The following is a 23917-nucleotide window of genomic DNA, read 5'->3' as shown; positions in this document are numbered from 1 at the left end:
GACCGGTGGAAATCAGTCCTTTGGTCTGATGAGTCCAAACTTGCGATTTTTGGTTCCAACCGCCGTGTCTTTGTGAGACGCAGAGTAGGGGAACGGATGGTTCCCACCGCGAAGCATGGAGGAGGAGGTGTGATAGTGTGGGGGTGCTTTGCCGGTGACACTGTCAGTGATATATTTAGAATTCAAGGCACACTTAACCAGCATGGCTACTACAGCATTCTGCAGCGATACACCATTTCATCTGGTTTGCGCTTAGTGGGACTACCATTTGTGACCCGTTTCAGGAAACTAGGCATAATGTCGCAAGCCACGACTTCACAGGAGAGCCATTTGGAGGTAAACTATTTTTTCAAATCAAAATGCATTGTTTGGCAGAAATGCCTTCTCGAACAAGTGAACCTTCATGTGCCTTAATAACAAACTTTTATGCCATCTGTAAATACGAATAAAATTGTTAAATTACGAGCCTAGTTGGTTTTCCTGCTAGCCATGATTAACTGAGATAATGAGTGGGCTGGACATGCAGAGAGATGAGTTTCAGATTGTTCTGCGGTGTAGCATCGTGTCTATAAAATGAGCTGCTCGTTATACGTAAATAATCCATTCTACTGCAGTTTTTTCAAAAGATATAACGTTAGCCATGGAGAACTGCAAATATGTTGCTTCTGCTCTCAATAACTTTGCTGCCCTACATTTATCAGTTGTGATGGACTACTTTCTGGAGGACAATCGTGCCATGCTGACACTCTCCGACTCTGAAAACGAATCAGACGATGAGGAAGTTCCGATTTAGGTAAAAACATTTTTTTTGAAGACATTATTGTAGTCTTCTGATGACAGTGATGGGGAAGAAACGGCGATCAACAGTGTTGTTGTCACGGAAGAAGTTGACCGAGTTTTGAAATCAGTGGAATTTCTGTGCAAACTAAACGGAAATGACACAGGACGTCTTATTTAATGAAAGGGGTTGCAGTCTGCCGTGAAGCTAGCTACAGTTTCAGATATTATACGTTTCTAATTTTGTCAGGAAGTTGTTTTCATTGCAAATTTAAGCTTGCTGTTAGCTAGCTAGCTGAAGTTCGATGGATGGCTTGCTAGCTAACATTGAACCTATTTGGTTAACTTTAGCTAGCAATGACAATCGGTTTGTATTGCTAGTACTCTATGGATTGGGATTATAGTTCATTGTTTAGATAGCTAGCTAACGTTAAAGTGGCATGTCTAAATGACGTGTATATCACCTCAATTACCTTGTCTAACCGGTGCCCCCGCACATTGACTCTGTACCGGTACCCCCTGTATATAGCCTCGCTACTGTTATTTTATTGTTGCTCCTTAATCATTTGTTGTTAATATTATTAATATATTTTTTACTTCAGTTTATTTTAGTAAATACTTTTAAACTTTTTCACTGGAAAAGATTAACGGTTGAGTTTGATATAAATTATCTAAAAACGTTCGCTTTCACATATGCTTAAACCCTAATTTACATAACCTGAGCATAATCTTGAATAAAGGGTGGGTGTCATTTCAATCATATAAATACAATTCATAGAAGGGACCTATCCCTTCAGACCACAGAAATTTAGCTGGTGTCTGTTAATATTGGTTAATATTTGTCAGAACTCTGCAGCAACAGCTCGTGATCTGAGTTGAGTGTTCTGAGCCAATGGGGATTAGCTGATAGAATGTGATGAAGGCCAAGGGTTTAATTAACATATTAGCCTACGTAGATATTAGCCTACATAATCACAGGAGAGATGTATCAACACAGGTGCCTAAAAATACATGAACTTGAGGTTGTACATCCCTATGTATAATTCATATGCGCTCCGAATGTCACACCCTGACCTTATTATTCTCTATGTTTGGTTAGGTCAGGGTGTGACTCGGGTGGGAAAATCTATGTTTTCTATTTATTTGTTTTGGACGAGTGTGGTTCCCAATCAGAGGCAGCTGTCTATCGTTGTCTCTGATTGGGGATCATATATAAGTTGTCATTTTCTTTTGGGGTTTTGTGGGATCTTGTTTTCTGTATAGTTTATTTGCCTTACAGAACTGTGCGCTTTCGTTTTCACATTGGTTATTTTGTTTGAGTGTTTTTTGAAAATAAATATCATTAACACTTTCCACGCTGCGCTTTGGTCTCACTCGTTCAACGACGGACGTTACACCGAGGGTTATAAGGGTAGTTTTCTTCCAAAAAACACCAGTCAGTGTTAAGTCTATTTTTTGCCGAATACAAAATTGCCTTGCCTTCTGAGCTCTGTGAAAAGTTTGCTGTTTGTGCCTTATGTGGACGGAAACAAAGTGGTAATTGTCTGTCAAACTGAACTACGCTGTCTGAGTACCTGAGTGGTAGCTAAAGGTTTGTGATGTATCACCTTAATTAAGAAACCAGACACATAATTTAAATTAATGAAAAAATTATTTGAGGCGGGTTATTATTTATTACTTTTGGGTGCAAAATGAGGACACTTAAGGCATACTTCAACAAGGAAGTATGCACCCTCATGGAGATTACGAGTGGGCATTTTGATTAAAGAAACCCAAATGGGGTGATTTTGGATTTAAGGTGAACCAGCGAGGGTTTCTAACACTGATGGCCAGAAAGACAGACGGAAAGACAGGAAGACAGACAGACAGAAAAAAGGATGGATAGTCATACGATAGCCTGGTCCCATTTTGTATGTGATGTAGCTAACTCTTCTCTCATTGTCATGGCATACAGGTTTGGCATAACAAGCTACGAACACATAGAGGAGTTATCTAAAAGCACAAACTGGCTAAACGGACCAGCAGGCTTGTCATACAAATGCCCAACCCCAAATTGACCCCTAACTCCTCTCTTATAGGGGAATTTGGCCTACATAATATGTATCAGCAATGCTGTCAAAATTCCACCTAGCCTATCAAAGGGCAAGATGGAGCTAATACCATATTGGCTATACCTTTCTGATTCTTTCAGATCTACACAAGTGTGTAGGGGCAAGGTGATGTTTTGGGATTGAGCAATAGATGTAAAAACAGACAGAAAAACATACACATAGACAAACAAGCAGAGACAGACGAATGAAACCATAGCAAGTCATCTTTTCATGTAGTGGCAGAGAGTACAGTAGAGTAATCAAAGGAGAGCAAGACATTAAAACAGCGCTGGTAATCAGGTGCCATGCTGTGGTGGGGCATGCTGTGGTGGGCAGAAGAAAAAGAGGAGGGAAGAGATACCAACCGTGAGCTGCGGGTTCAGCGCTGGGCGTAGTGTCTGAGCACACGAGGGTGAAGGAGAGGAGCGAAGCGGAGGAGCAGTGGTGGTGGTGGAGGGAGGAAGGGAACAGGTGGCATGCAAAAAAAGGAGAAATGGGGGCGGGAGGGAGGGAGAAAACAAATGGAACCCATAAGCAAGCATTTAGAGACCAGTACACGACAAGGACTAAGACATGAGGCTTGAGGGAAATCAAAGAGAATCAAGGTAGCACAAAGATAAAGCACAAACACATCGTACGTCAAACTGTGAGGGGAGACACAGACAGCTCATCAATAGAATACAACTGCACACACACACTCCTGCATTATGTTGGAGTCCATTGTGGACATATGTGATTCTGGGGCGTTGGGGAAAACATTTCACATATTTCGGTATGGCTGTGCATATTTCGATCGATATGACATGACTTTGGGAATCTCAATAAATTACAACAGCTGAAACAACCTTTGTCAAATGCAATCATACTAACCTTGATGTGACAAACTGCAATGTTACAGGGCATGCATACTACCAATTGGACCTTTGAGTTAGGAATTAAAAATGTTTTGGTTCCTTAGAGGAGAGAAAATATCAATTTTTCGCAGTCTAAAGCACTGCATATGAAAACCTTCATCCATTTTTATATTTCAGTGACAAATATTATATTTTCACGATCAAGAGTATTCCAATGAATTACATGTGGTTTGCAGAGGACATTAGGTGATAAAACAAGCACTGCTCTATCTCTGCAGCCAATAAATCTGAATTTGCTGTTTATTTAATTTATCCTTTCAACTACAAATATCCATGATGGATCAATATAAACAAGCCATTAGTTTTGCCGTTGCCTGTACACATTTAAATTCACAATGTACTATCGCAAATTAGTCTAATGCATGGAAGATCTTTGTCATTGTCCCCATGCAGTGCCATTGTGGGGACACAAGCAAAGGTTGTTTTCCCTTTACCAGACCTTTACTTCATCAGACCTCGAGGTGCAGGAAACTGTAAAGCTTGTTATGCAATGTCAATCGCTGCAAGAGTGTGGTGTAACTCCATATTCTGCTCCCTCTCCAGGGAGATTAAACCAACATCTAGTTGTAATCCGATTGTGGTCTTTTGATGATTTTGGGTAGAGTTTTACCAGTTTCCTCTGTGTTTATCCAAAATCTTAGGAAACAAAGGAGATACAATTTGACTGCGCTCCACCGTATCTGTGTAGGGGGAGATGGGAACAGGGGGACTGACTGCGATCGGATTACTTTACATATTGCCTTCAGAAAGTATTCATACCCCTCGACTTTTCCCCAATGCTTTGTTGTTACAAATTTGAATTAAACTGGATTTAATAGTATTTCTTTATCTACCCAATATTTTGACAAAGTGGAAGATTTTTATTTATCAAGGAAAATAAATGAAAAAACACTAATATGCACTACGTGGCCAAAAGTACGTGGACACCCCTTCAAATTTGTGGATTTAGCAAGTGACTTTCAATGTGGCACCCAATATGGGATGCCACCTTTCCAACAAGTCTATTCGTTCAATTTCTGCACTGCTAGAGCAGACCCGGTCACTGTAAGTGCTTTTACTGTGAAGTGGAAACATCTATAAGCAACAACTGATCAGCCGCGAAGTGGTAGGCCACACAAGCTCACAGATCGGGAATGCCGAGTGCTGAAGCGCATAACGTATAAAAATGATCTGTTCTCGGTTGCAACACTCACTACCGAGTTCCAAACTGCCTCTGGAAACAACGTCAGCACAATAACTGCTCGTCGGGAGCTTCATGAAATGGGTTTTCATGGTCGAGCAGCCGCGCACACAAGCCTAAGATCACCATGCACAATGCCAAGCGTCGGCTGGAGTGGTGTAAAGCTTGCCGCCATTGGACTCTGGAGTGATGAATCAAGCTTCACCATCTGGCAGTCTGACGGACGAATCTGGGTTTGGCGGATGCCAGGAGAATGCTACCTGCCCAAATGCATAGCGCCAACTGTAAAGTTTGGTGGAGGAGGAATAATGGTCTCGGGCAGTTTTTCATGGTTCGGGCTAGGCCCCTTAGTTCCAGTGACGGGAAATCTTAATGCTACAGCTTACAATTACATTCTAGATGATTTTGTGATTACAACTTTGTGGCAACACTTTCCTGTTTCAGCATGGCAATGCCCCTGTGCACAAAACAAGGTCCATACAGAAACGGTTTGGCGAGATCGGTGTGGAAGAACTTGACTGGACTGCACAGAGCCCAGACCTCAACCCCATCGAACACCTTTGGGATGAATTGGAACGGCAACTTCAGCTCCTGACCTCACTAATGCTCTTGTGGCTGAATGGAAGCAAGTCCCCGCAGCAATGTTTCAACATCTAGCGGAAGGCGTTCCCAGAAGAGTGGAGGCTGTAATAGCAGCAAAAGGGGGACCAACTCCATATTAATGCCCATGATTTTGAGATGTTCAATGATCAGGTGTCCATATACTTTTAGCCATGCAGTGTATCTTAGTTAGATAAGTATTCAACCCCCTGCATCAATACATGTTAAAATCACCTTTGGAAGTGATTACAGCTGTGAGTCTTTTTGGGTGAGAGCTTTGCACACCTGGACTGTTCAATATTTGCCTTTTTTTAATTATTATTATTTTTAAGCTTTGTCAAGTTGGTTGTTGATCATTGCTAGACAGCCATTTCCAAGTCTTGCCAGAGATTTTCAAGACGATTTAAGTCAAAACTTTAAATAGGCCACTCAGGAACATTCAAAGTTGTCTTGGTAAGCAACTCCAGTGTATATTTGACCTTAATTTTTTTAATTTGTCTCCCAGCGTCTGTTGGAAAGCCGACTGAAAGAGGTTTTCCTCTAGGATTTTGCCTGTGTTTAGCTCTATTCCATTTATTTTTATCCTAAAAAAACTCCCTAGGCCTTGCCGACGAGCATATCCATAACATGATGCAGCCACCACCATGCTTGAAAATATGAAGAGTTGTACTCAGTGATGTGTTGTGTTGGATTTGCTCCAAACATAATGCTTAGTATTCAGGACAAAAAGTTAATTTCTTTCCCACATTTTTTGCAGTATTACTTTAGTGCCTTATTGCAAATAGAATGCATGTTTTGGAATATTTTTATTCTGTAAAACTTCCTTCTTTTCACTCTGTCATTTAGGTTAGTATTGTGGAGTAACTACAATGTTGTTGATCCAGCCTCAGTTTTCTCCCATCACAGCCATTAAACTCTGTAACTGTTTGAAAATCCCCATTGGCCTCATGGTGAAATCCCTGAGCGGTTTCCTTTCTCTCCGGCAACTGAGTTAGGAAGGACGCCTGTATCTTTGTGTCTGTTAATTTTTTATTTTTTACCCATCTACCAATAAGTGTCCTTTGCGAGGCATTGGAAACCCCCCTAGTCTTGTGCTTGAAATGCACTACTTGAGGTACCTTACAGATAATTGTATGTGTGGGGTAAAGGGATGGGGTAATGACAAAAAATAAGAGTGAGTCCATGCAATGTATTATGTGACTTGTTAAGCAAATGTTTACTCATGAACAAATTTAGGCTTGCCATAACGAAGGGGTTGAATAGACATTTCAGCTTTTAATTTTTAATTTGTAACAAATTCTCACAAAAAAATCCACTTTGACATTGTGGGCTATTGTGTGTAGATCAGTGGCACAAAATCTCAATGTAATCAATTTTACATTTCTGAAGGCACTGTAGTAGTGAATTATATAGTGAAAATAGGGCCATTTGGGACATCCTGGGATGAAACACGGAGGACTCGGCTGCTTTTAGAAATGCATGGAGATGTCTGCTTGCCAATCAAAGCAGCCTGTCAGGTAACATGGTTTCTCACTGTTTATCAAAGCAGGCCTGTACCCAACCAATGTTAGGTTTGTTGTTGAGAAACCTGTCAACAAAAACAGATACTATCTAGCACATCATAAATCACGTGAACAAGGTCAATGTGTCAATATTGGTAACATAACAACAATATATGTATCAAACATATCTAATTCTGACAGGTTTGACCATCTCAGTCATGGTTAAGTCGGGTCTGGATGCATTTCCAGAGGTATATGTAAACAGACCACCCATGTTGACTCCGTTTCCCTTTCTTATCTACTGTAGACATAAGAGAGTGAGTGGAGGGAGGTGTTCTCACTTTCCATACCACTCTTCTCACTACCTCTCATGTTGCATCATTGCGCTGTGCCAAGGAGTGCAGGCTTCTCTACACTTCTACATATCAAACCGTCAGGGACACGAGAGTTAACGCTTCGCCTCCCTCGTATTTATTGCCAAAGGAACAGGGAACGGGTAGAGATCTCAGAAGGCAAGACCAGATAAAGTCCCTATCAGAGACTATTCCTATGGTCCTCCAGAAGAAACACATTGTAGTCTGTGTTAAGTAATGCCACAGGCCTCCAGTTAGGATGACAGCTCTTTAGCATAATCACTTGAGGAGCTTCTCAGCGAAGCCACTGGCTGTGTCCGAATACGCGTACTTGCGTTCTAAATAGTAGGCATTTTGGTTATGCAAAAAATATTATATATATTATGTGAAATTTTGAGTATGCTTTAAAACCTCTTATCGCTAGGGGTCAGATAAAAAAAAAAAAACATTTAAAAAAATAACGTACCCAACGTAAACGGACATTTTCTCTGGCCTAGATCGTAGAATATGCATATAATTTACAGATTAGGATAGAAAACACTCCAAAACTGTCAAAATATTGTCTGTGAGAAAAATAATACTTATTCTGCAAGCGAAATCCTGAGAAAAAGTAACCCGGAAGTGATATTTAAAAAAAAAAAATCTTTGTTTCCTGGCCTGTCTAACCTCCATTTAAAGAGGTATCAACCATATTCTTTTACCAATGGCTTCCTCATGCTGTGACCAGGCTTTAGACATTTAGATGTTTCAAAAGAGGTCAGGTGTCCTCTCTTAATGAATAGGTTATGCTCCGGTTGAAATATTATCGATTATGTTTGTTAAAGACAACCTGAGGTTTGATTATAAAAAACATTTAAAATGTTTCTACGACCATTTCGGATACTTTTTGGGATTTGTCGAACGGAACACGGCTTTTGTTTTCTCAAAATAATGCGCAACCCAAATAGCGTTTTTTTGTGATAAAAGTAATATTTACCGAACAAAAATAACATTTGTTGTGTAACTGGGAGTCTCGTGAGTGGAAACACCCGAAGATTATCAAAGGTAAGCGATTAATTTTATTGCTTTTCTTACTTTCGTGACCAAGCTACCAAGCTAATATAAGGCTAAGCTGTTATAGCATTGAAAGCTACACTCACAAAAGCTTGGATTTCTTTTGCTGTAAAATATATTTTCAAAATCTGACACGATAGGTGGATTAACAACAAGCTAAGCTGTGTTTTGGTATATTTCACTTGTGATTGCATGATTATAAATATTTTTAGGAATATCTTTGAATATGGCGCCCTGCAATTCAGCGGTTGTTTAGGAAAGTGAACCCGTATTCGGTATCCGTAGCGCAGAAAAGTTAAATGCCAGGATGTCATACTAATTTCGGCTTTTCATCTAGTAGAATTCGCTGCACACTATTGAGGATAAGAATCGTCTTTTGAGACGTGTGTTTGTCAACAGCTGATAATCAGCTGAGGGGACGAGCTGCACCAAAATTAACGAATGACGGGAATCAACGTAATTGAGCGTTAGACTACGCATTCTTAGTAGGATGAGCCGTATCAGTATGCTGATACGTGTTGTTTAATAGTATGTAGTACGATTAGTAGACAGTATGCAGTTTAAATAAGTAGTAGGCAAGCAAGATTTCGGACACGGCCACTGTTTCACCTCCTCGGCCTGCTCTTTAAAATGTATTCTGACCTTTTAAAAAGGGTTCACTGCTTCACTGTTCGCTTTTTACTAGCGCTTCCTTAATTGGGCTGATTGTAGGCCTGATCACCTCTGGTACACTTGAAAGTAGAATGAGTTATCAAAGAGGAGCAGACTGCGTGTCCTCAGGAAGGAGGGAAGAGAAAGACGGTGCGGTTCAATGACAGTGTCCTGAAACAAGTAGGCATGAAGAAAAGAGAATCAAACGTCTGGCACAGTCAAATCGTTCTACATTTTAAGACGTAGTATGACATCACAGCCTCTGTTTGAGGTCTAGTAAAATCTTTTCGGGAAAGACGGGCTCTAAGCAGTCCTCCTAAAACAGCTGGAGGGGCTGCTCAAAGGGCTCCGCTAGGGATGTGTCCTGGTTATGTGTGCTACACTAGCCTGCTATGCGGTAGTAATATATCGCTGCTCATTCAAATCAAGCAATACAATAAAGCATCTGTCTCTGCAACCCTCAATCATTGGTGGCCCCTGGATGTCTGCTAACCCCATTACTTGGCTGTGACTGCTGCACCAGCCGGTCAATATGTCTACTGATGAGCTATCGCCAGCCCATGATTCGGACCTCCTCCTCCCCCTTCTCCCTTTCTCTCTCTTGCCTTGTGTCGCAGGTCACCTGAGGCACTAGCGTCCTTGCTGACATCAGCAGACGTGACAACGGGCTACTGATAATACCACTGCACCACAACCACTGCAAAATCTGTTCTGGTTGACAGTACATAGGAGAGAATCCCCACTGGAACCAGTGTCTGCACTGTAGAAGTAAAATGCCCACAGTTATATCATGCTTTTTAGTCCAGGAGGCTTGATATGGGTTTGATAAGAGTCAAAATCAGTGGTGTAGTGGAGGGTAAACACTCATACAGATCTGCAATCTTAATTTGACCAATTTCTCACAGAGGGAAAGTAATCCTGCAGCAACAGGAAACGTGAATTATTATGTGGATTATAATTATCTGACATTTTTGTAGGGGTTTTTCAATTTTTCGTTAGGGAGAATACATTAGGCGTAAAATGTTTTTGCAAAGTGTTTACCCACCTTTTGTGAAAACAATTATTGAAAGCATTACTTTACTCACTGCGAATGGTGATCAGCGTTTACCAAACTATTTTTTAACTCTACATAATTGGTAAAAATACTAATCTTTAGTGGAGTACATTATCTGAGGAAAGATACTATGATATGACCCTCTGGATAAACACTACATGACCAAAAGTATGTGGACACCTGCTTGTCGAACATCTCATTCCAAAAACATGAGTGTTAATATGGAGTTGGTCCCGCCTTTGCTGCTATAACAGCCTCCACTCTTCTGGGAAGGCTTTCCACTAGATGTTGGAACATTGCTACCTGGACTTGCTTCCATTCAGCCACAAGAACATTAGTGAGGTCGGGCACTGATGTTGGGCAATTAGGCCGGGCTCCCAGTCGGCGTTCCAATTCATCCCAAAGGTGTTCAATGGGGTTGAGGTCAGGGCTCTGTTCAGGCCAGTCATGTTCTTCCACACCGATCTCGACAAACCATTTCTGTATGGACCTCGCTTTGTGCACGGGGGCATTGTCCTACTGAAACAGAAAAGGGCCTTCCCAATACTCTTGCCACAAAGTTGGAAGCACAGAATCGTCTAGAACTTCATTATATGCTGTAGCGTTAAGATATCCCTTCACTGGCACTAAGGGGTCTAGCCGGAACCATGAACAACAGCCCCAAACCATTACTCCTCCTCCACCAAACCTTACAGTTGGCACTATGCATCGGGGCAAGTAGCGTTATTCTGGTATCTCCCAAACACAGATTTGTTCGTCGGATTGCACATTGTGATCTTAGGCTTGTGTGTGGCTGCTCAGCCATGGAAACCCATTTCATGAAGCTCCAGATGAACAGTTCTTGTGCTGACATTGCTTCCAGAGGCAGTCTGGAACTCTGTAGTGAGTGTCGCAACCGAGAACAGACGATTTTTACCCGCTACGCGCTTCAGAACTCAGCGGCCCCGTTCTGTGAGATTGCTGAGCCGTTGTTGCACCTAGAAGTTACCATTTCACAATAACAGCACTTAACATTGACCGGGGCAGCTCTAGCAGGGCAGACATTTGATTTACAGACTTTTTGGAAAGGTGACATCCTATGACGGTGCCACGTTGAAAGTCACTGAGCTCTACAGTAAGGCCATTCTACTGCCAATTTTTGTCTATGGAGATTGCATGGCGGCGTGCTCAATTTTATATACCTGTCAAATGGGTGTGGCTGAAATTTGAAGGGGTGTCCATATACTTTTCTATATACAGTGCCTTCGGAAAGTATTCAGACACCATGACTTTTTCCACATTTTGTTACGTTACAGCCTTATTCATTTAAAAAAAAATTAAACACACACAATAGCCCATAATGACAAAGCAAAAACAGGTTTTTAGAAATGTTTGCTAATTACATTTTTTAAATAAAAATGAAACAACACATTTACGTAAGTATTAAAAACCCTTTACTCAGTACTTTGTTGAAGCACCTTTGGCAGCAATTACAGCATCAAGTCTTCTTGGGTATGACGCTACAAGCTTGGTACACCTTGGGGAGTTTCTCCCATTCTTCTCTGCAGATCCTCTCAAGCTCTGTCCGGTTGGATGGGGAGCGTTGCTGCACAGGTACTTCCAGGTCTCTCCAGAGATGTTCGATCGGGTTCAAGTCCTGCCTCTGGCTGGGCCACTCAAGGACATTCAGAGACTTGTCCCGAAGCCACTCCTGAGTTGTCTTGGCTGTGTGTTTAGTGTCGTTGTCCTGTTGGAAGGTGAACCTTTGCCCCATTTTGAGGGCCTGAGCACTCTGGAGCAGGTTTTCATCAAGAATCTCCCTGTACTTTGCTCCGTTCATCTTTGCCTCGATCCTGACTAGTCTCCCAGTCGCTGCCGCTGGTGGTGGCAGCATGATGCTACTTGTTTCTCATGGTCAGAGTCTTTAGGTGCTTTTTCGCAAACTCCAAGCGGGATGTCATGTGACTTTTACTGAGGAGTGGCTTCCGTCTGGCCACTCTACCATAAAGGCCTGATTGGTGGAGTGCTACAGAGATGGTTGTCCTTATGGAAGGTTCTCCCATCTCCACAGAGGAACTCTGGTGCTCTGTCAGTGTGACCATCGGGGGTCTTGGTCACCTCCCTGACCAAGGCCCTTCTCCCCGATTGCTCAGTTTGGCCGGGCGGAAGATTGTCGGAGGTTCCTAACTTCTCCCATTTAAGAATGATGGAGGCCACTGTGTTCTTGGGGAACTTCAATGCTGCAGACATTTTTTTGGTACCTTTACCCAGATCTGTGCCTTGACCCAATCTTGTCTCGGAGCTCGGATAATTGTTTCGACCTCATGGCTTGGTTTTTGCTTTGACATGCACTGTCAACTGTGGGACCTTATATAGACAGGTGTGTGCCTTTCCAAATAATGTTCAATCAATTGAATTGACCAATCAAGTTGTAGAAACATCAAGGATGATCAATGGAAACAGGATGCACCTGAGCTCAATTTCGAGTCTCATAGCAAAGGGTCTGAATACTTATGTAAATAAGCTATTTCTGTTTTTTAGTTTTAATTCATGTGCAAAACATTCTAAAAACGTGTTTTCGCTTTGTCATTATGGGGTATTGTGTGTGAAAAAAATATCTAATACATTTCAGAATAAGGCTGTAACGTAACAAAATGTAGAAAGTCAAGGGGTCTGAATACTTTCCGACAGCACTGTATAGTGTATTCTTATTCTGTTAGTGGGTGGTTACAGCAATCACTACAGAATGACATTGCTTTGGCCACAGATTATATTAATCATAATAGTCCCAACATTCTATATTTAAATTAACTTGACATCAATTATCTTGCTTAATTGACATCAATTATCAGAGAATGTCCATTCAAATCAAGGTGTAAATACAACAAAAATGTAAGAATCAATCCTTCTGTTGATGCTCACACGCACACCAAGCTTCATTGTTGTAGGACGTAGGTGATTCAGGCCTAGCTAGCTGATTACCTTCCCCAGCCTGCTTTATGACTTCCATCTCCTTGGAGCCATCATGGAGTGCAAACATTGCCTCAAATAACAATATACCTCTACATAAAAAAGACGTATTGGGTGCATTTCTGTGTTTGCATGTTGCTAAGCCTAATAAATTCAGCGGGATGCGCTCAATGAGCGGTGTATCACACAACTGCAGTTGTTGTTTTCCCCCATTGTAAAGCAATTGACCTTTAGTGAATTAGCCCATCCTCTGCCGGCGAGCCATCACTCTCTGTCCCTGCTTTATGCTGCTGAAAAGAATCAAGAGAAATGGACAACTCTATCTTGCAAGTGCTTGTGCAGGCAAGGGCAATTCATTTGTTCAATCCCAAAATCAGTTTACCAGATGGTGTTTATGCAATTTAAGTATTGACAAAAGCGTTTTTGTTGTTGTCGTCGTTTTTATGTTTTTGTGTTTGGAGGGGGGTGAAATGAATTGGTTGCCGTCTCTGTTTATAGCTTTTCATCAATTAACAGGCGGTTGCACCTCGGTCTCCTAATTCATTTCCGTTTTATTAGCGGGGGTACATTTTATTAATGGCTTTTTCTGTCTCCCAAACGCTGCTTTACGAGTGTCTATTTACGTTGCTGGGTTGAGCTGACTGTAATTCTCTGACGTCTCGTTTTGGTACATCATTAGTCATATACTGTATTTAAGCTGAGAGAGAAAGGGAGCGAAGAAGTAAGGGGAGGGTGGGAAGGAGAGCAAGGGATGGAGAAAGAGAGGGGAGAGTAGGAGAGAGAGGGAGCCAGAGAGAATGCTAGAGAGGTGTATGAAGAGAGAGCAGGAAAGATAGAGGTAGGGAGTGTTCTAGATGACTGAGTGTCTTGGTATCTGTGGACTTTTCCAAACAGGAGTGGGTCCGCATTAGAGATGACATTAGAGATGACAATAACTACTGTTGCCCCTGACTACCAAAAGGACAACGGCCTGCCCTTAGGACAGGGCCAGCACAAAACGCTGCATGTCAAGCGGAAAAGCTCTTGCTTTGCCTTTCTGACTGACATAAAGATAGAGAAGGAGATGGAGGGAACGAATAAGGGAACAGAAGAAATGGAGGGAAACAATACAAAGAGGGAGGGCAAGAATAAGGGAAGCTGAAAGAAAGATTTGGTAGGAAGAATGCTTTGGGAATAGGACCAAAAAGAATGCGAGATAAAGGGAGGGATAAAGTAGATGGGAGAGGGTAAAAATGGAGACGTACAGATAGAACGAGATCGAGCTTTGGCCTTTAATCACATTTGTAAAAGCTTTTTAAAAGCAAAAAAAAAAAAAGGCTAAATATCGATAAACATACATTTCGGAGCTGTGTTTAGAGGGCATTTTTTAAATTTTATTAATGACATCTGTCCCTCGTGCGGATGGTAGTGAGCAAGGTCCTTCCATATAGCCATTTATTTGCTGTGTAAATGGCAATTTAGTAATATCTAAATGTCACCTCCTGAAGCCGCTGAGCGCCTTAGTCTTGAGTTGAGGCTATAATAGATTTTTATAAAAGTGCAGCATACCCCCATTCCAGTCTCCTTATAGCCAGTTTATCAAAAATGTATTACATTTCTAAGTGGCATCTACCCCGCGGGGGCTTTGATAGATTTGCTTGCCGCTACTGCCTCTGATCTATACGCATCTGCGCTTGTGGAGAAATATAATCAGCCGGCAGAGCGCATAACGTCCATAAGAGACTGTTCCCTCACATCTAAATACACAGGAATAATGTTAAAAGCTAAAAGCAAAAAGACGGCCTGGGAAAGATACCCGTAAATGGGGTTTATCTTTCTAATAATGACGAGTCTGCCATGTTGAGTTCCACTTTATTAAGTGCAACAACATAGGAACAATGTGTCATCATTATTTACAGTGCAGTATGTCTACAGCATGTGCAAGTTAAGTTTGTCACTGCGTTCCTGCATAAGTAAACTTCATTCTCAGTAAATGTTCAGTGCATTAACGTCTATAATCGTGCAGGAATGCTGTACTGCGGCTGACCCATTGCTTCCAACTCATTGGGGTATGTGTGTGTCAGGGTTTCCGTTAGGAAAATGTGTCACCGGACAACGGGACCAGGAAGATTTGAATTCACTGTCCATTTAATAAACATCTTTTGGGAGCATAATCCATTAGGGCGTCCATCCACTGTGCTCAAATCACATTGAGATTATGGTAATTCATCTTAACAGAATATGCAACTCCTCATTTTCAAACACTTGCCAAAATGTAATTTGCGGGAAAACTCTATTCTAAACAGCGCACTTGATGACAGTGGTTCCATATGTGACAGAAATGTAAATCTCCGTTAGAAACTTACACTGAACAAAAATATTATCGCAGCTTGCAACAATTTCCAGTTAAAGTTCATGTAAGGAAATCAGTCAATTGAAATAAATGAATTAGGCCCTAATCTATGGATTTCACATGAATGGGCAGAAGAACACAGCCATTGTTGGGCATGGGAGGGCATAGGCCCACCCACTTGGGAGCCAGGCACAGCCAATCAGAATGAGTTTTTCCCTCAAAAGGGCTTTATTACAGACAGAAATATCCCTCAGTTTCATCCGCTGTCCGGGTGGCTGGTCTCAGACAATCCCGCAGGTGATGAAGCTGAATGTGAAGATCCTGGGCTGGCGTGGTTACACGTGGTCTGTGGTTGTGAGGCCGAGTGGGCGTACTGCCAAATTCTCTAAAACAACGTTGGAGGCGGCATATGGTAGAGAAATTAACATTCAATTCTCTGGCAACAGCTCTGGTGGACACTCCTGCAGTCAGCATGCCAATTACAAGCTTCCTCAAAACTTAAGACATCTGTGGCATTGTATTGCGTGACAAAACTGCACATTTTAAAGTGGCCTTTTATTGTCCCCAGCACAAGATGCACCTGTGTAATGATCATGCTGTTTAATCAGCTTCTTGATATGCCACACCTGTCAGGTGGATGGATTATCTTGGCAGAGGAGAAATGCTCACTAACTGGGGTGTAAACAAATTTGTACATAAAATTTGAGCAAAACAAGCTTTTTGTGCGTATGGAAAATGTCAGGGATTTTTTTATTTCAGCTCATGAAACATGGGACCAACACTTTACATGTTGTGTTTATATTTTTGTTCAGTATACATAAAGCAGACAAATAAAAACAGTAGAAAATATGATAAATTAAGGTTCTTTCAATTGCATTCATCCTCCCTTTCGATATGTCTTGAACTACTCTTTTTATCAATTCCCCATTATATACGTTTACTACTAGTGACATACAGTACCAGTCAAAAGTTTGGATACGCCTACTCATTCAATGGATTTTCTTTATTTTTACTATTTTCTACATTGTAGAATAATAGTGAAGACATCAAAATTATGGAATCATCTAGTAACCAAAAAAGTGTTAAACAAAGCAAAATATATTTCAGATTTTAGATTCTTCAAAGTATCCACCGGTTGAACAATAAAACACCTCATATTATTTTATTGCGATACTAGATTACATGAGTCTGACAAAGCAGGTAACAGCCTACTTAGACACACCCACTTGTTTGGTGTGAGTAGAAGGTGTAACTAATCAGCATCGTTATTAGGTCTTTGGTCTTTCACTTAATCCAATCAGATGGCATAATCGAGCACAATGCCTGTTTTTTCCCAGTCTAGATTTGTTCCAACCGTGCGGAGAAAGGTCTGTCAGAGACTTTGATTGGATTTCTAGTTCAAGGCTGCTCTGCTCAAACACCAGTTGTAAAGTGTTGTTTTGTTTAAGCACAATCAGGAGATTTGAAATTGCAATGCCAAAAATGGCCTTTAGCAACTGTTTCTGACAATGAGTGTCATTATGAAGAGAGAATCGTGCATTTACTAACCGTTGCAGATGGCTTTATGTGGCACTAAGTTGAAAATCTAATACAATCAAATGGTTATAGTTAGTCCACAATAGTATGGCAACCGAGATGTCGTATTGACCTAATAATAGAGTTGACTAATGATTTGTGACAGTTGGCGATAGTGACAGGTCACATCCATGTCCATTACTCACTTAACAGAATGTTTCAACATCAATTATAGATCAGCTGGCAGCCTGCAAATACTAGGGCTCGTTGTCAAAAAGCGTCTCACAGTAGAAGCGCTGATCTAGGATCAGGTCCCCCTGTCCATGTAGTCTTATTCATTTTTACCTCAAAGGCAAAACTAATCCTAGATCAGCACTAGGTAAGTACATGCGGTCCCAGATCTAGAGGACCCATTGGTATCTTGTCAGTGTTTCTCCAAGACAAAAAACAATTCAAGTCTGTTTTGTTTGGGGGGCTTAAAAGTAAGCCTATGCAGTAGTAAGGAGAAACATTGAATCTGCAGTAACTGGTGAGCTAAGGTAGCATGAGTTGCAACAGAAAAATAAAATCTATTGCCTGTTCATTGCATCAGGTACAAGATGATACAAGAAAGGCAGGGGAGAGATCAGAGCTAAATGTATCAATCTAACTCCTTTCTGTATAATAGCCTTAACAGGAAATAGGATCAAACGAGTGACTCCATGCAATGATAACATCAGTGCTCAGCATTTACAACGCCGGCTCCAAAGGCTAACAAAAGTTTAGTCGAGCACCGATCTGAACTTTAACATATCACTTTACCGCTAACTGTCGAGGTCATTGTGAATGCATTCTCGCGACAGCGCAAGGTGACAGTTAACTTTTTCCATATCGCTTTTGCATAAGGCAAATATATTTTGAGGAGTGGCAAGGGACCTGAACTTTTCTGGTCGAAGTGAGACGCACCTCACTAGAGAAAAGAAGAGTCTATGGCGCTACAATATATGAATGTGAATGGAAGAGAAGGGAGTCGTCCGCCTGTCCCAGTCCCAGCTTTCTTGTCTGAGCGTTTGAAAATAGGGCGTCATTGTCACCCCTTAGGAAACACAAAGGAGTCAGACAGGACGGGATACAGCCCCAGATCATGATAAGATTGTGGGAGCAACGAGAGAGAGAGGAGAGAGAGGGGGAGAAGGGAGAGGGAGATGGTGAGAGGGAGAGAAAGGGAGAAAGAGAGAGGGAGAGAGAAAGCGGGTGAACATTTTAGAGAGAATTGTGATGGGCGCAAGCGGGCAGCTCTGAGGAGTGCCATTGACAGCCTCGAGTTGCAGTGGGAGGGACCCTGAGCCTCTCCAGTAGGAACACAAAAATATAATCCAAGATGGCAGCCAGACAGTCTGTTCATTTGTATGTCTGATCGTTGAGATCTGAGTTTGTGTTTTAACACTATTTTTCTTAATATGAATTACAAATGTAAATATCTCTGCCATTTTTAAAGTCATGCCCCCTTCCATCCTTGAACTTTCCAAAATAAGTATATTTAACACACGTATGCTTTTAGAATTTTGATAAGAAGTTAAGAGGACACGTAATTTCCAAGAAGTTACTTGTTTAAGTCACATGAAGGTAAGACGTTTTTATTTATATACAGTATAGTATCAGAAAGAGCAGAGTCTGAGGTTTCCAAAACAATTAAAATACTACCAAATTGAAGAGATGAGCTCTATTTCAAAATGTAACTTTTTCCAAGAATAACCACTGTTCCATGCGCTCCACACTTGAGCACATGGAAACAGATAGCCTATATTAACATTAACGAATTAAAAAGCTATTGTGTTCTTTGAATTATTTTTGTATTCTAATGTTACTCAAGACCTTCATAAACACAACCAAAATATTTGTTTTACGATAGCATACTGTATATGAAATGTGTTTATTATTTATTAATCTCTGAAGCTGGAGACTCTTACCTCCCTCACTAGCTTTAAGCACCAGCTGTCAGAGCAGATCAAAGATCACTACCCCTGTACATAGCCCATCTGAATAGCCCATCCAATCTACCGCATCCCCATACTGTATTTAAAAAAAAAAAAATTATCTTGCTCCTTTGCACCCCAGTATCTCAACTTGCACATTCATCCTCTGCACATCCTACCATTCCAGTGTTTAATTGCTATATTGTAATTACTTTGCCACCATTGCCTATTTATTGCCTTACCTCTCTTATCCTACCTCATTTGCACATGCTGTATATAGATTTTCCTACTGTATTATTGATTGTATGTTTGTTTATTCCATGTGTAACTCTGTGTTGTTGTATGTGTCGAACTGCTTTACCTTATCTTGGCCAGGTCGCAGTTGCAAATGAGAACTTGTTCTCAACTAGCCTACCTGGTTAAATAAAGGTTAAATAAAATTTAAATAAATTATTAGACTGTTAGAATATTGGAGTCAAAATTACTTGTTTTGGCTTGAAGGGGGGTCCCCAAGAAGCCAGGCTTTTCTAGTGTTAATTACCCTGATCCTGTCACTTTGATGTAAATGTGGATGCTATATACAGTTGAAGTCGGAAGTTTACATACTGTACACTTAGGTTTGAGTCATTAAAACTTGTTTTTCAACCACTCCACAAATTTCTTGTTAACAAACTATAGTCGGTTATCTACTTTGTGCATGACACAAGTCATTTTCCCAACAATTTACAGACAGATAATTTCAGTTATAATTTACTGTATCACAATTCCAGTGGGTCAGAAGTATACATACACTAAGATGACTGTGCCTTTAAACAGCTTGGAAAATTCCCGAAAATTATGTCATGGCTTTAGAAGCTTCTGATTGACATAATTTGAGTCAATTGGAGGTGTACCTGTGGATGTATTTCAAGGCCTACCTTCAAACTCAGTGCCTCTTTGCTTGACATCATGGGAAAATCAAAAGAAATCAGCCAAGACCTCAGAAAAAAATTGTAGACCTCCACAAGTCTGGTTCATCCTTGGGAGCAATTTCCAAACGTCTGAAGGTACCACGTTCATCTGTACAAACAATAGTACACAAGTATAAACACCATGGGACCCCGCAGCCGTCATACCACTCAGGAAGGAGACGCATTCTGTCTCCTAGAGATGCACGTACTTTGGTGCGAAAAGTGCAAATAAATCCCAGAACAACATCAAAGGACCTTGTGAAGATGCTGGAGGAAATGGGTACAAAAGTATCTATACCCACAGTAAAACGAGTCCTATATCGACATAACCTGAAAGGCCGCTCAGCAAGGAAGCCGCCACTGCTCCAAAACCGCCATAGAAAAAGACAGACTACAGTTTGCAACTGCACATGGGGACAAAGATCATACTTTTTGGAGAAATGTCCTCTGGTCTGAGGAAACAAAAATATAACTTTTAGGCCATCGTTATGTTTGGAGGAAAAAGGGGGAGGCTTGCAAGCCGAAGAACACCATCCCAACCGTGAAGCACGGGGTGGCAGCATCATGTTGTGGGGGTGCTTTGCTGCAAGAGGGACTGGTGCACTTCACAAAATAAATGGCATCATGAGGGTGAATAATTATATGGATATATTGAAGCAACATCTCAAGACATCAGTCAGGAAGTTAAAGCTTGGTCGCAAATGGGTCTTCCAAACGGACAATGACCCCAAGCATACTTCCAAAGTTGTGGTAAAATGGCTTAAGGACAACAAAGTCAAGGTATTGGAGTGGCCATCACAAAGCCCTGACCTCAATCCTATAGAAAATTTGTGGGCAGAACTGAAAAAGAGTGTGCGAGCAAGGAGGCCTACAAACCTGACTCAGTTACACCAGCTCTGTCAGGAGGAATGGGACAAAATTCACCCAAGTTATTGTGGGAAGCTTGTGGAAGGCTACCTGAAACGTTTGACCCAAGTTAAACAATTTAAAGGCAATGCTACCAAATACTAATTGAGTGTATGTAAACTTCTGACCCACTGGGAATGTGATGAAAGAAATAAAAGCTGAAATAAATCATTCTCTCTACTATTATTCTGACATTTCACATTCTTAAAATAAAGTGGTGATCCTAACTGACCTAAAACAGGGAATTTTTACTAGGATTAAATGTCAGGAATTGTGAAAAACTGAGTTTAACTTCTTGACGCTAGGGGTCATATTTTTTTAAATAACGTTCCCAAGGTAAACAGACTATTTCTCAGGCCCAGATCGTAGAATATGCATATAATTTACAGATTAGGATAGAAAACACTCCAAAGTTTCCAAAACTGTCAAAATATTGTCTGTGAGTATAACAAAACTGATTTTGCAGGCGAAAACCTGAGGAAATCTAACCTGGAAGTGATTTTTATTTTTAATGTTTTTTTTATTTTTAATTTATTTTTAAATCTGTGTTTCATTGCCCGTCCCTCTTCCATTTAAAGGGGTAACAACCAGATTCCTTTTCCAATGACTTCCTCAGGCTGTGGACCAGGCTTTAGACAGTTTCAGGCTTTTATTTTGAAAAAGATTTTTCAAAACTAGTTGATTAGTTCCTGCGCGCGAGAGGGGTAGCTCGATATTTTCTTTCTCTCTTTTATTGAATAGGTTACGGTCCGGTTGAAATATTATCGATTATGTATGTTAAAAACAACCTGAGGATTGATTATAAAAAACATTTGATATGTTTCTACAATACTTTTAGGAATTTTCGTCGAGCGGAACGAGGCTGTGATTTTCTGAACATAACGCGCAACCCAAATGGCGTTTTTCTGTTATAAAACTAATATTTATTGAACAAAAAGAACATTTATTGTGTAACTGGGAGTCTCGTGAGTGCAAATATCCGAAGATTATCAAAGGTAAGCCATTAATTTTATTGCTTTTCTGACTTTCGTGACCATGCTAATTTGGGGCTAGCTGTTCTAGCATTGATTGATACACTCACAAAAGCTTTGATTGCTTTCGCTGTAAAGCATATTTTCTAAATCTGACATGATAGGTGGATTAACAACAAGCTAAGCTGTGTTTTGGTATATTTCACTTGTGATTCCATGATTATAAATATTTTTAGTAATATTTTTGAATTTGGCGCCCTGCAATTCAGCGATTGTTTAGGAAAATGATCCCGCTAAAGGGATCTGTGCGCAGAGAGGTTAAATGTATTTGGCTAAGGTGTATGTAAACTTCCGACTTCAACTGTATGTCCACTATTATTTTTTAGATCTCAGTCTCAATTTTATGGAAATTGTTTGGAAAAAGAATCCTGACTGATTAGGCCTGTTTTTGCCTTGGTCTATTCATGACTGACACCTGTTTGGAATGTTGGGACGTGCTGAGCCAGGAGCGTCTGTCGGTGCCCAAGGCCTGCGATTCTGATAACACCATTATGTCTGCATTTGTCATATTTGCTCATATTTTCTAAATCATGTCAATTTTCGGGGTTAGACTTCTGACATTATTATGTACCAGACCAAGACATGCTCTATTTTTTAATCAGACTTGGTAGAGATTGCATGGTATCTACCAGCCCAGGATTTGGTTGCAAACTTCCAGAGATCAACAATAAAAACATAACAATACGTCTCAATCTTATCAGGACTGGCAGACAGCAAATATTTCAATTTTCCTCACACACTAGGGGGTTGTCAGGTCATACATTACCATGAGTAGAGGGTGGTGGTAATGATACCTGTAGAATAAACATGCTTACATACACACACACTCACAGTGTGGATGTTGTAAGTGGTGGTGTTTGTGGTGTGGTGGGTAACGCATATGCACACAAACAATGCACGCACAACCAGCACACGCACACACAAACACAGGGAGGTGGTGGGAGGTTATACTGTACCTGCAGTGGCTTCAGGGAGAGAGATGGTGGTGGTGGTGGGAATTGTGGTGGTAGCTGTAGTGGGTATAGGGGTAGTGGTGGGGGCATCTGGATGAAGAAAACAAATACATGACAGACACAGAAACTAATGAGTAAACCATGAAAACAAAATACACAACGAAACAGACCTGGGGTAAAATACCACTTGAAATCTTTCAAATACTTTGAGCGTTTGTGCTTGGCCGCCTAGAGTGCCAGATTGGCAGGGTTGAGCTTTGAGACTGTTGTATTGGCATGAAGTCAGGCCAGCATAATCAAGCACAGATAAAGTATTAGAAATGATTTAAAATAGTATTTGGACCTAGGTCTGCAGTGAAATAAGGCAATTGTGATGAGGACATTATTGATACCAGTGATAGTGTATTTGTGTACCTCTAAGCCTGTCATAAACCAAGTTATGTAAAACATTAATTAAGTTTAGGTATTCATTCCAAGTAGTTAAGAAGCCGTAACTCACGGTTTAGCCCTTCCTCATTGCGAGGCTACAGTATGTTAACAGGCAATCGCATTGCCCCTATTGGACAAGTAATTACCATGTACAATACCAGTCAAAAGTTTGGACACACCTACTCATTCAAGGGTTTTTCCTTTATTTTTACAATTTTCAACATTGTAGAATAATAGTGAAGACATCAAAACTATGAAATAACACATATGGAATCATGTAGTAACCAAAAAAGTGCTTAACAAATCTAAATATATTTTATATTTGAGATTCTTTAAAGTAGCCATCCTTTGACTTGATGACAGCTTTGCACACTCTTGGCACTCTCTCAACCAGCCTCATGAGATAGTCACCTGGAATGCATTTAAATTAACAGGTGTGCCTTGTTAAGAGTTAATTTGTGGGATTTATTTCCTTTTAATGAGTTTGACACAATCAGTTGCGTTGTGACAAGGTAGGGGTGGTATACAGAAGATTTGGTAAAATACCAAGTCCATATTATGGCAAGAACAGCTCAAATAAGCAAAGCGAAACGACAGTCCATCATTACTTTAAGACATTAAGGTCAGTCGCAAAAACCATCAAGCACTATGATGAAACTGGCTCTCATGAGGACCACCACTGGAAAGGAAGACCCAGAGTTAACACTGCTGCAGAGGATAAGT

At 40.8% G+C, this 23917-nt stretch overlaps 1 protein-coding gene across 5 annotated transcripts in view; it reads right to left on the bottom strand.

Moving 5' to 3' along the window:
* Positions 1–23917, bottom strand: part of LOC139537577 (cell adhesion molecule 1-like) — a 526303-nt gene that overhangs the window by 40259 nt on the left and 462127 nt on the right. For 2 of the 5 annotated variants that reach the window (XM_071339048.1, XM_071339052.1), the window contains 2 exons: positions 22769–22855; positions 3233–3265 (listed from right to left, as the gene is read on the bottom strand). The exons of 1 other annotated variant lie outside the window; for it this stretch is intronic. In XM_071339048.1, coding sequence (XP_071195149.1) covers positions 3233–3265; positions 22769–22855 — 120 coding nt within the window. The remainder of the gene's footprint in view (positions 1–3232; positions 3266–22768; positions 22856–23917) is intronic. 2 more of the 5 variants (XM_071339049.1, XM_071339050.1) reach the window with 2 other exon arrangements.

This window comes from Salvelinus alpinus, chromosome 13 (genome assembly GCF_045679555.1).
Source record: "Salvelinus alpinus chromosome 13, SLU_Salpinus.1, whole genome shotgun sequence".
In the NCBI taxonomy this organism is placed as follows: Eukaryota; Metazoa; Chordata; class Actinopteri; order Salmoniformes; family Salmonidae; genus Salvelinus; species Salvelinus alpinus.
Note: the sequence above shows the minus strand (reverse complement) of the source record. Positions and strands in the feature narration are given on the sequence as shown.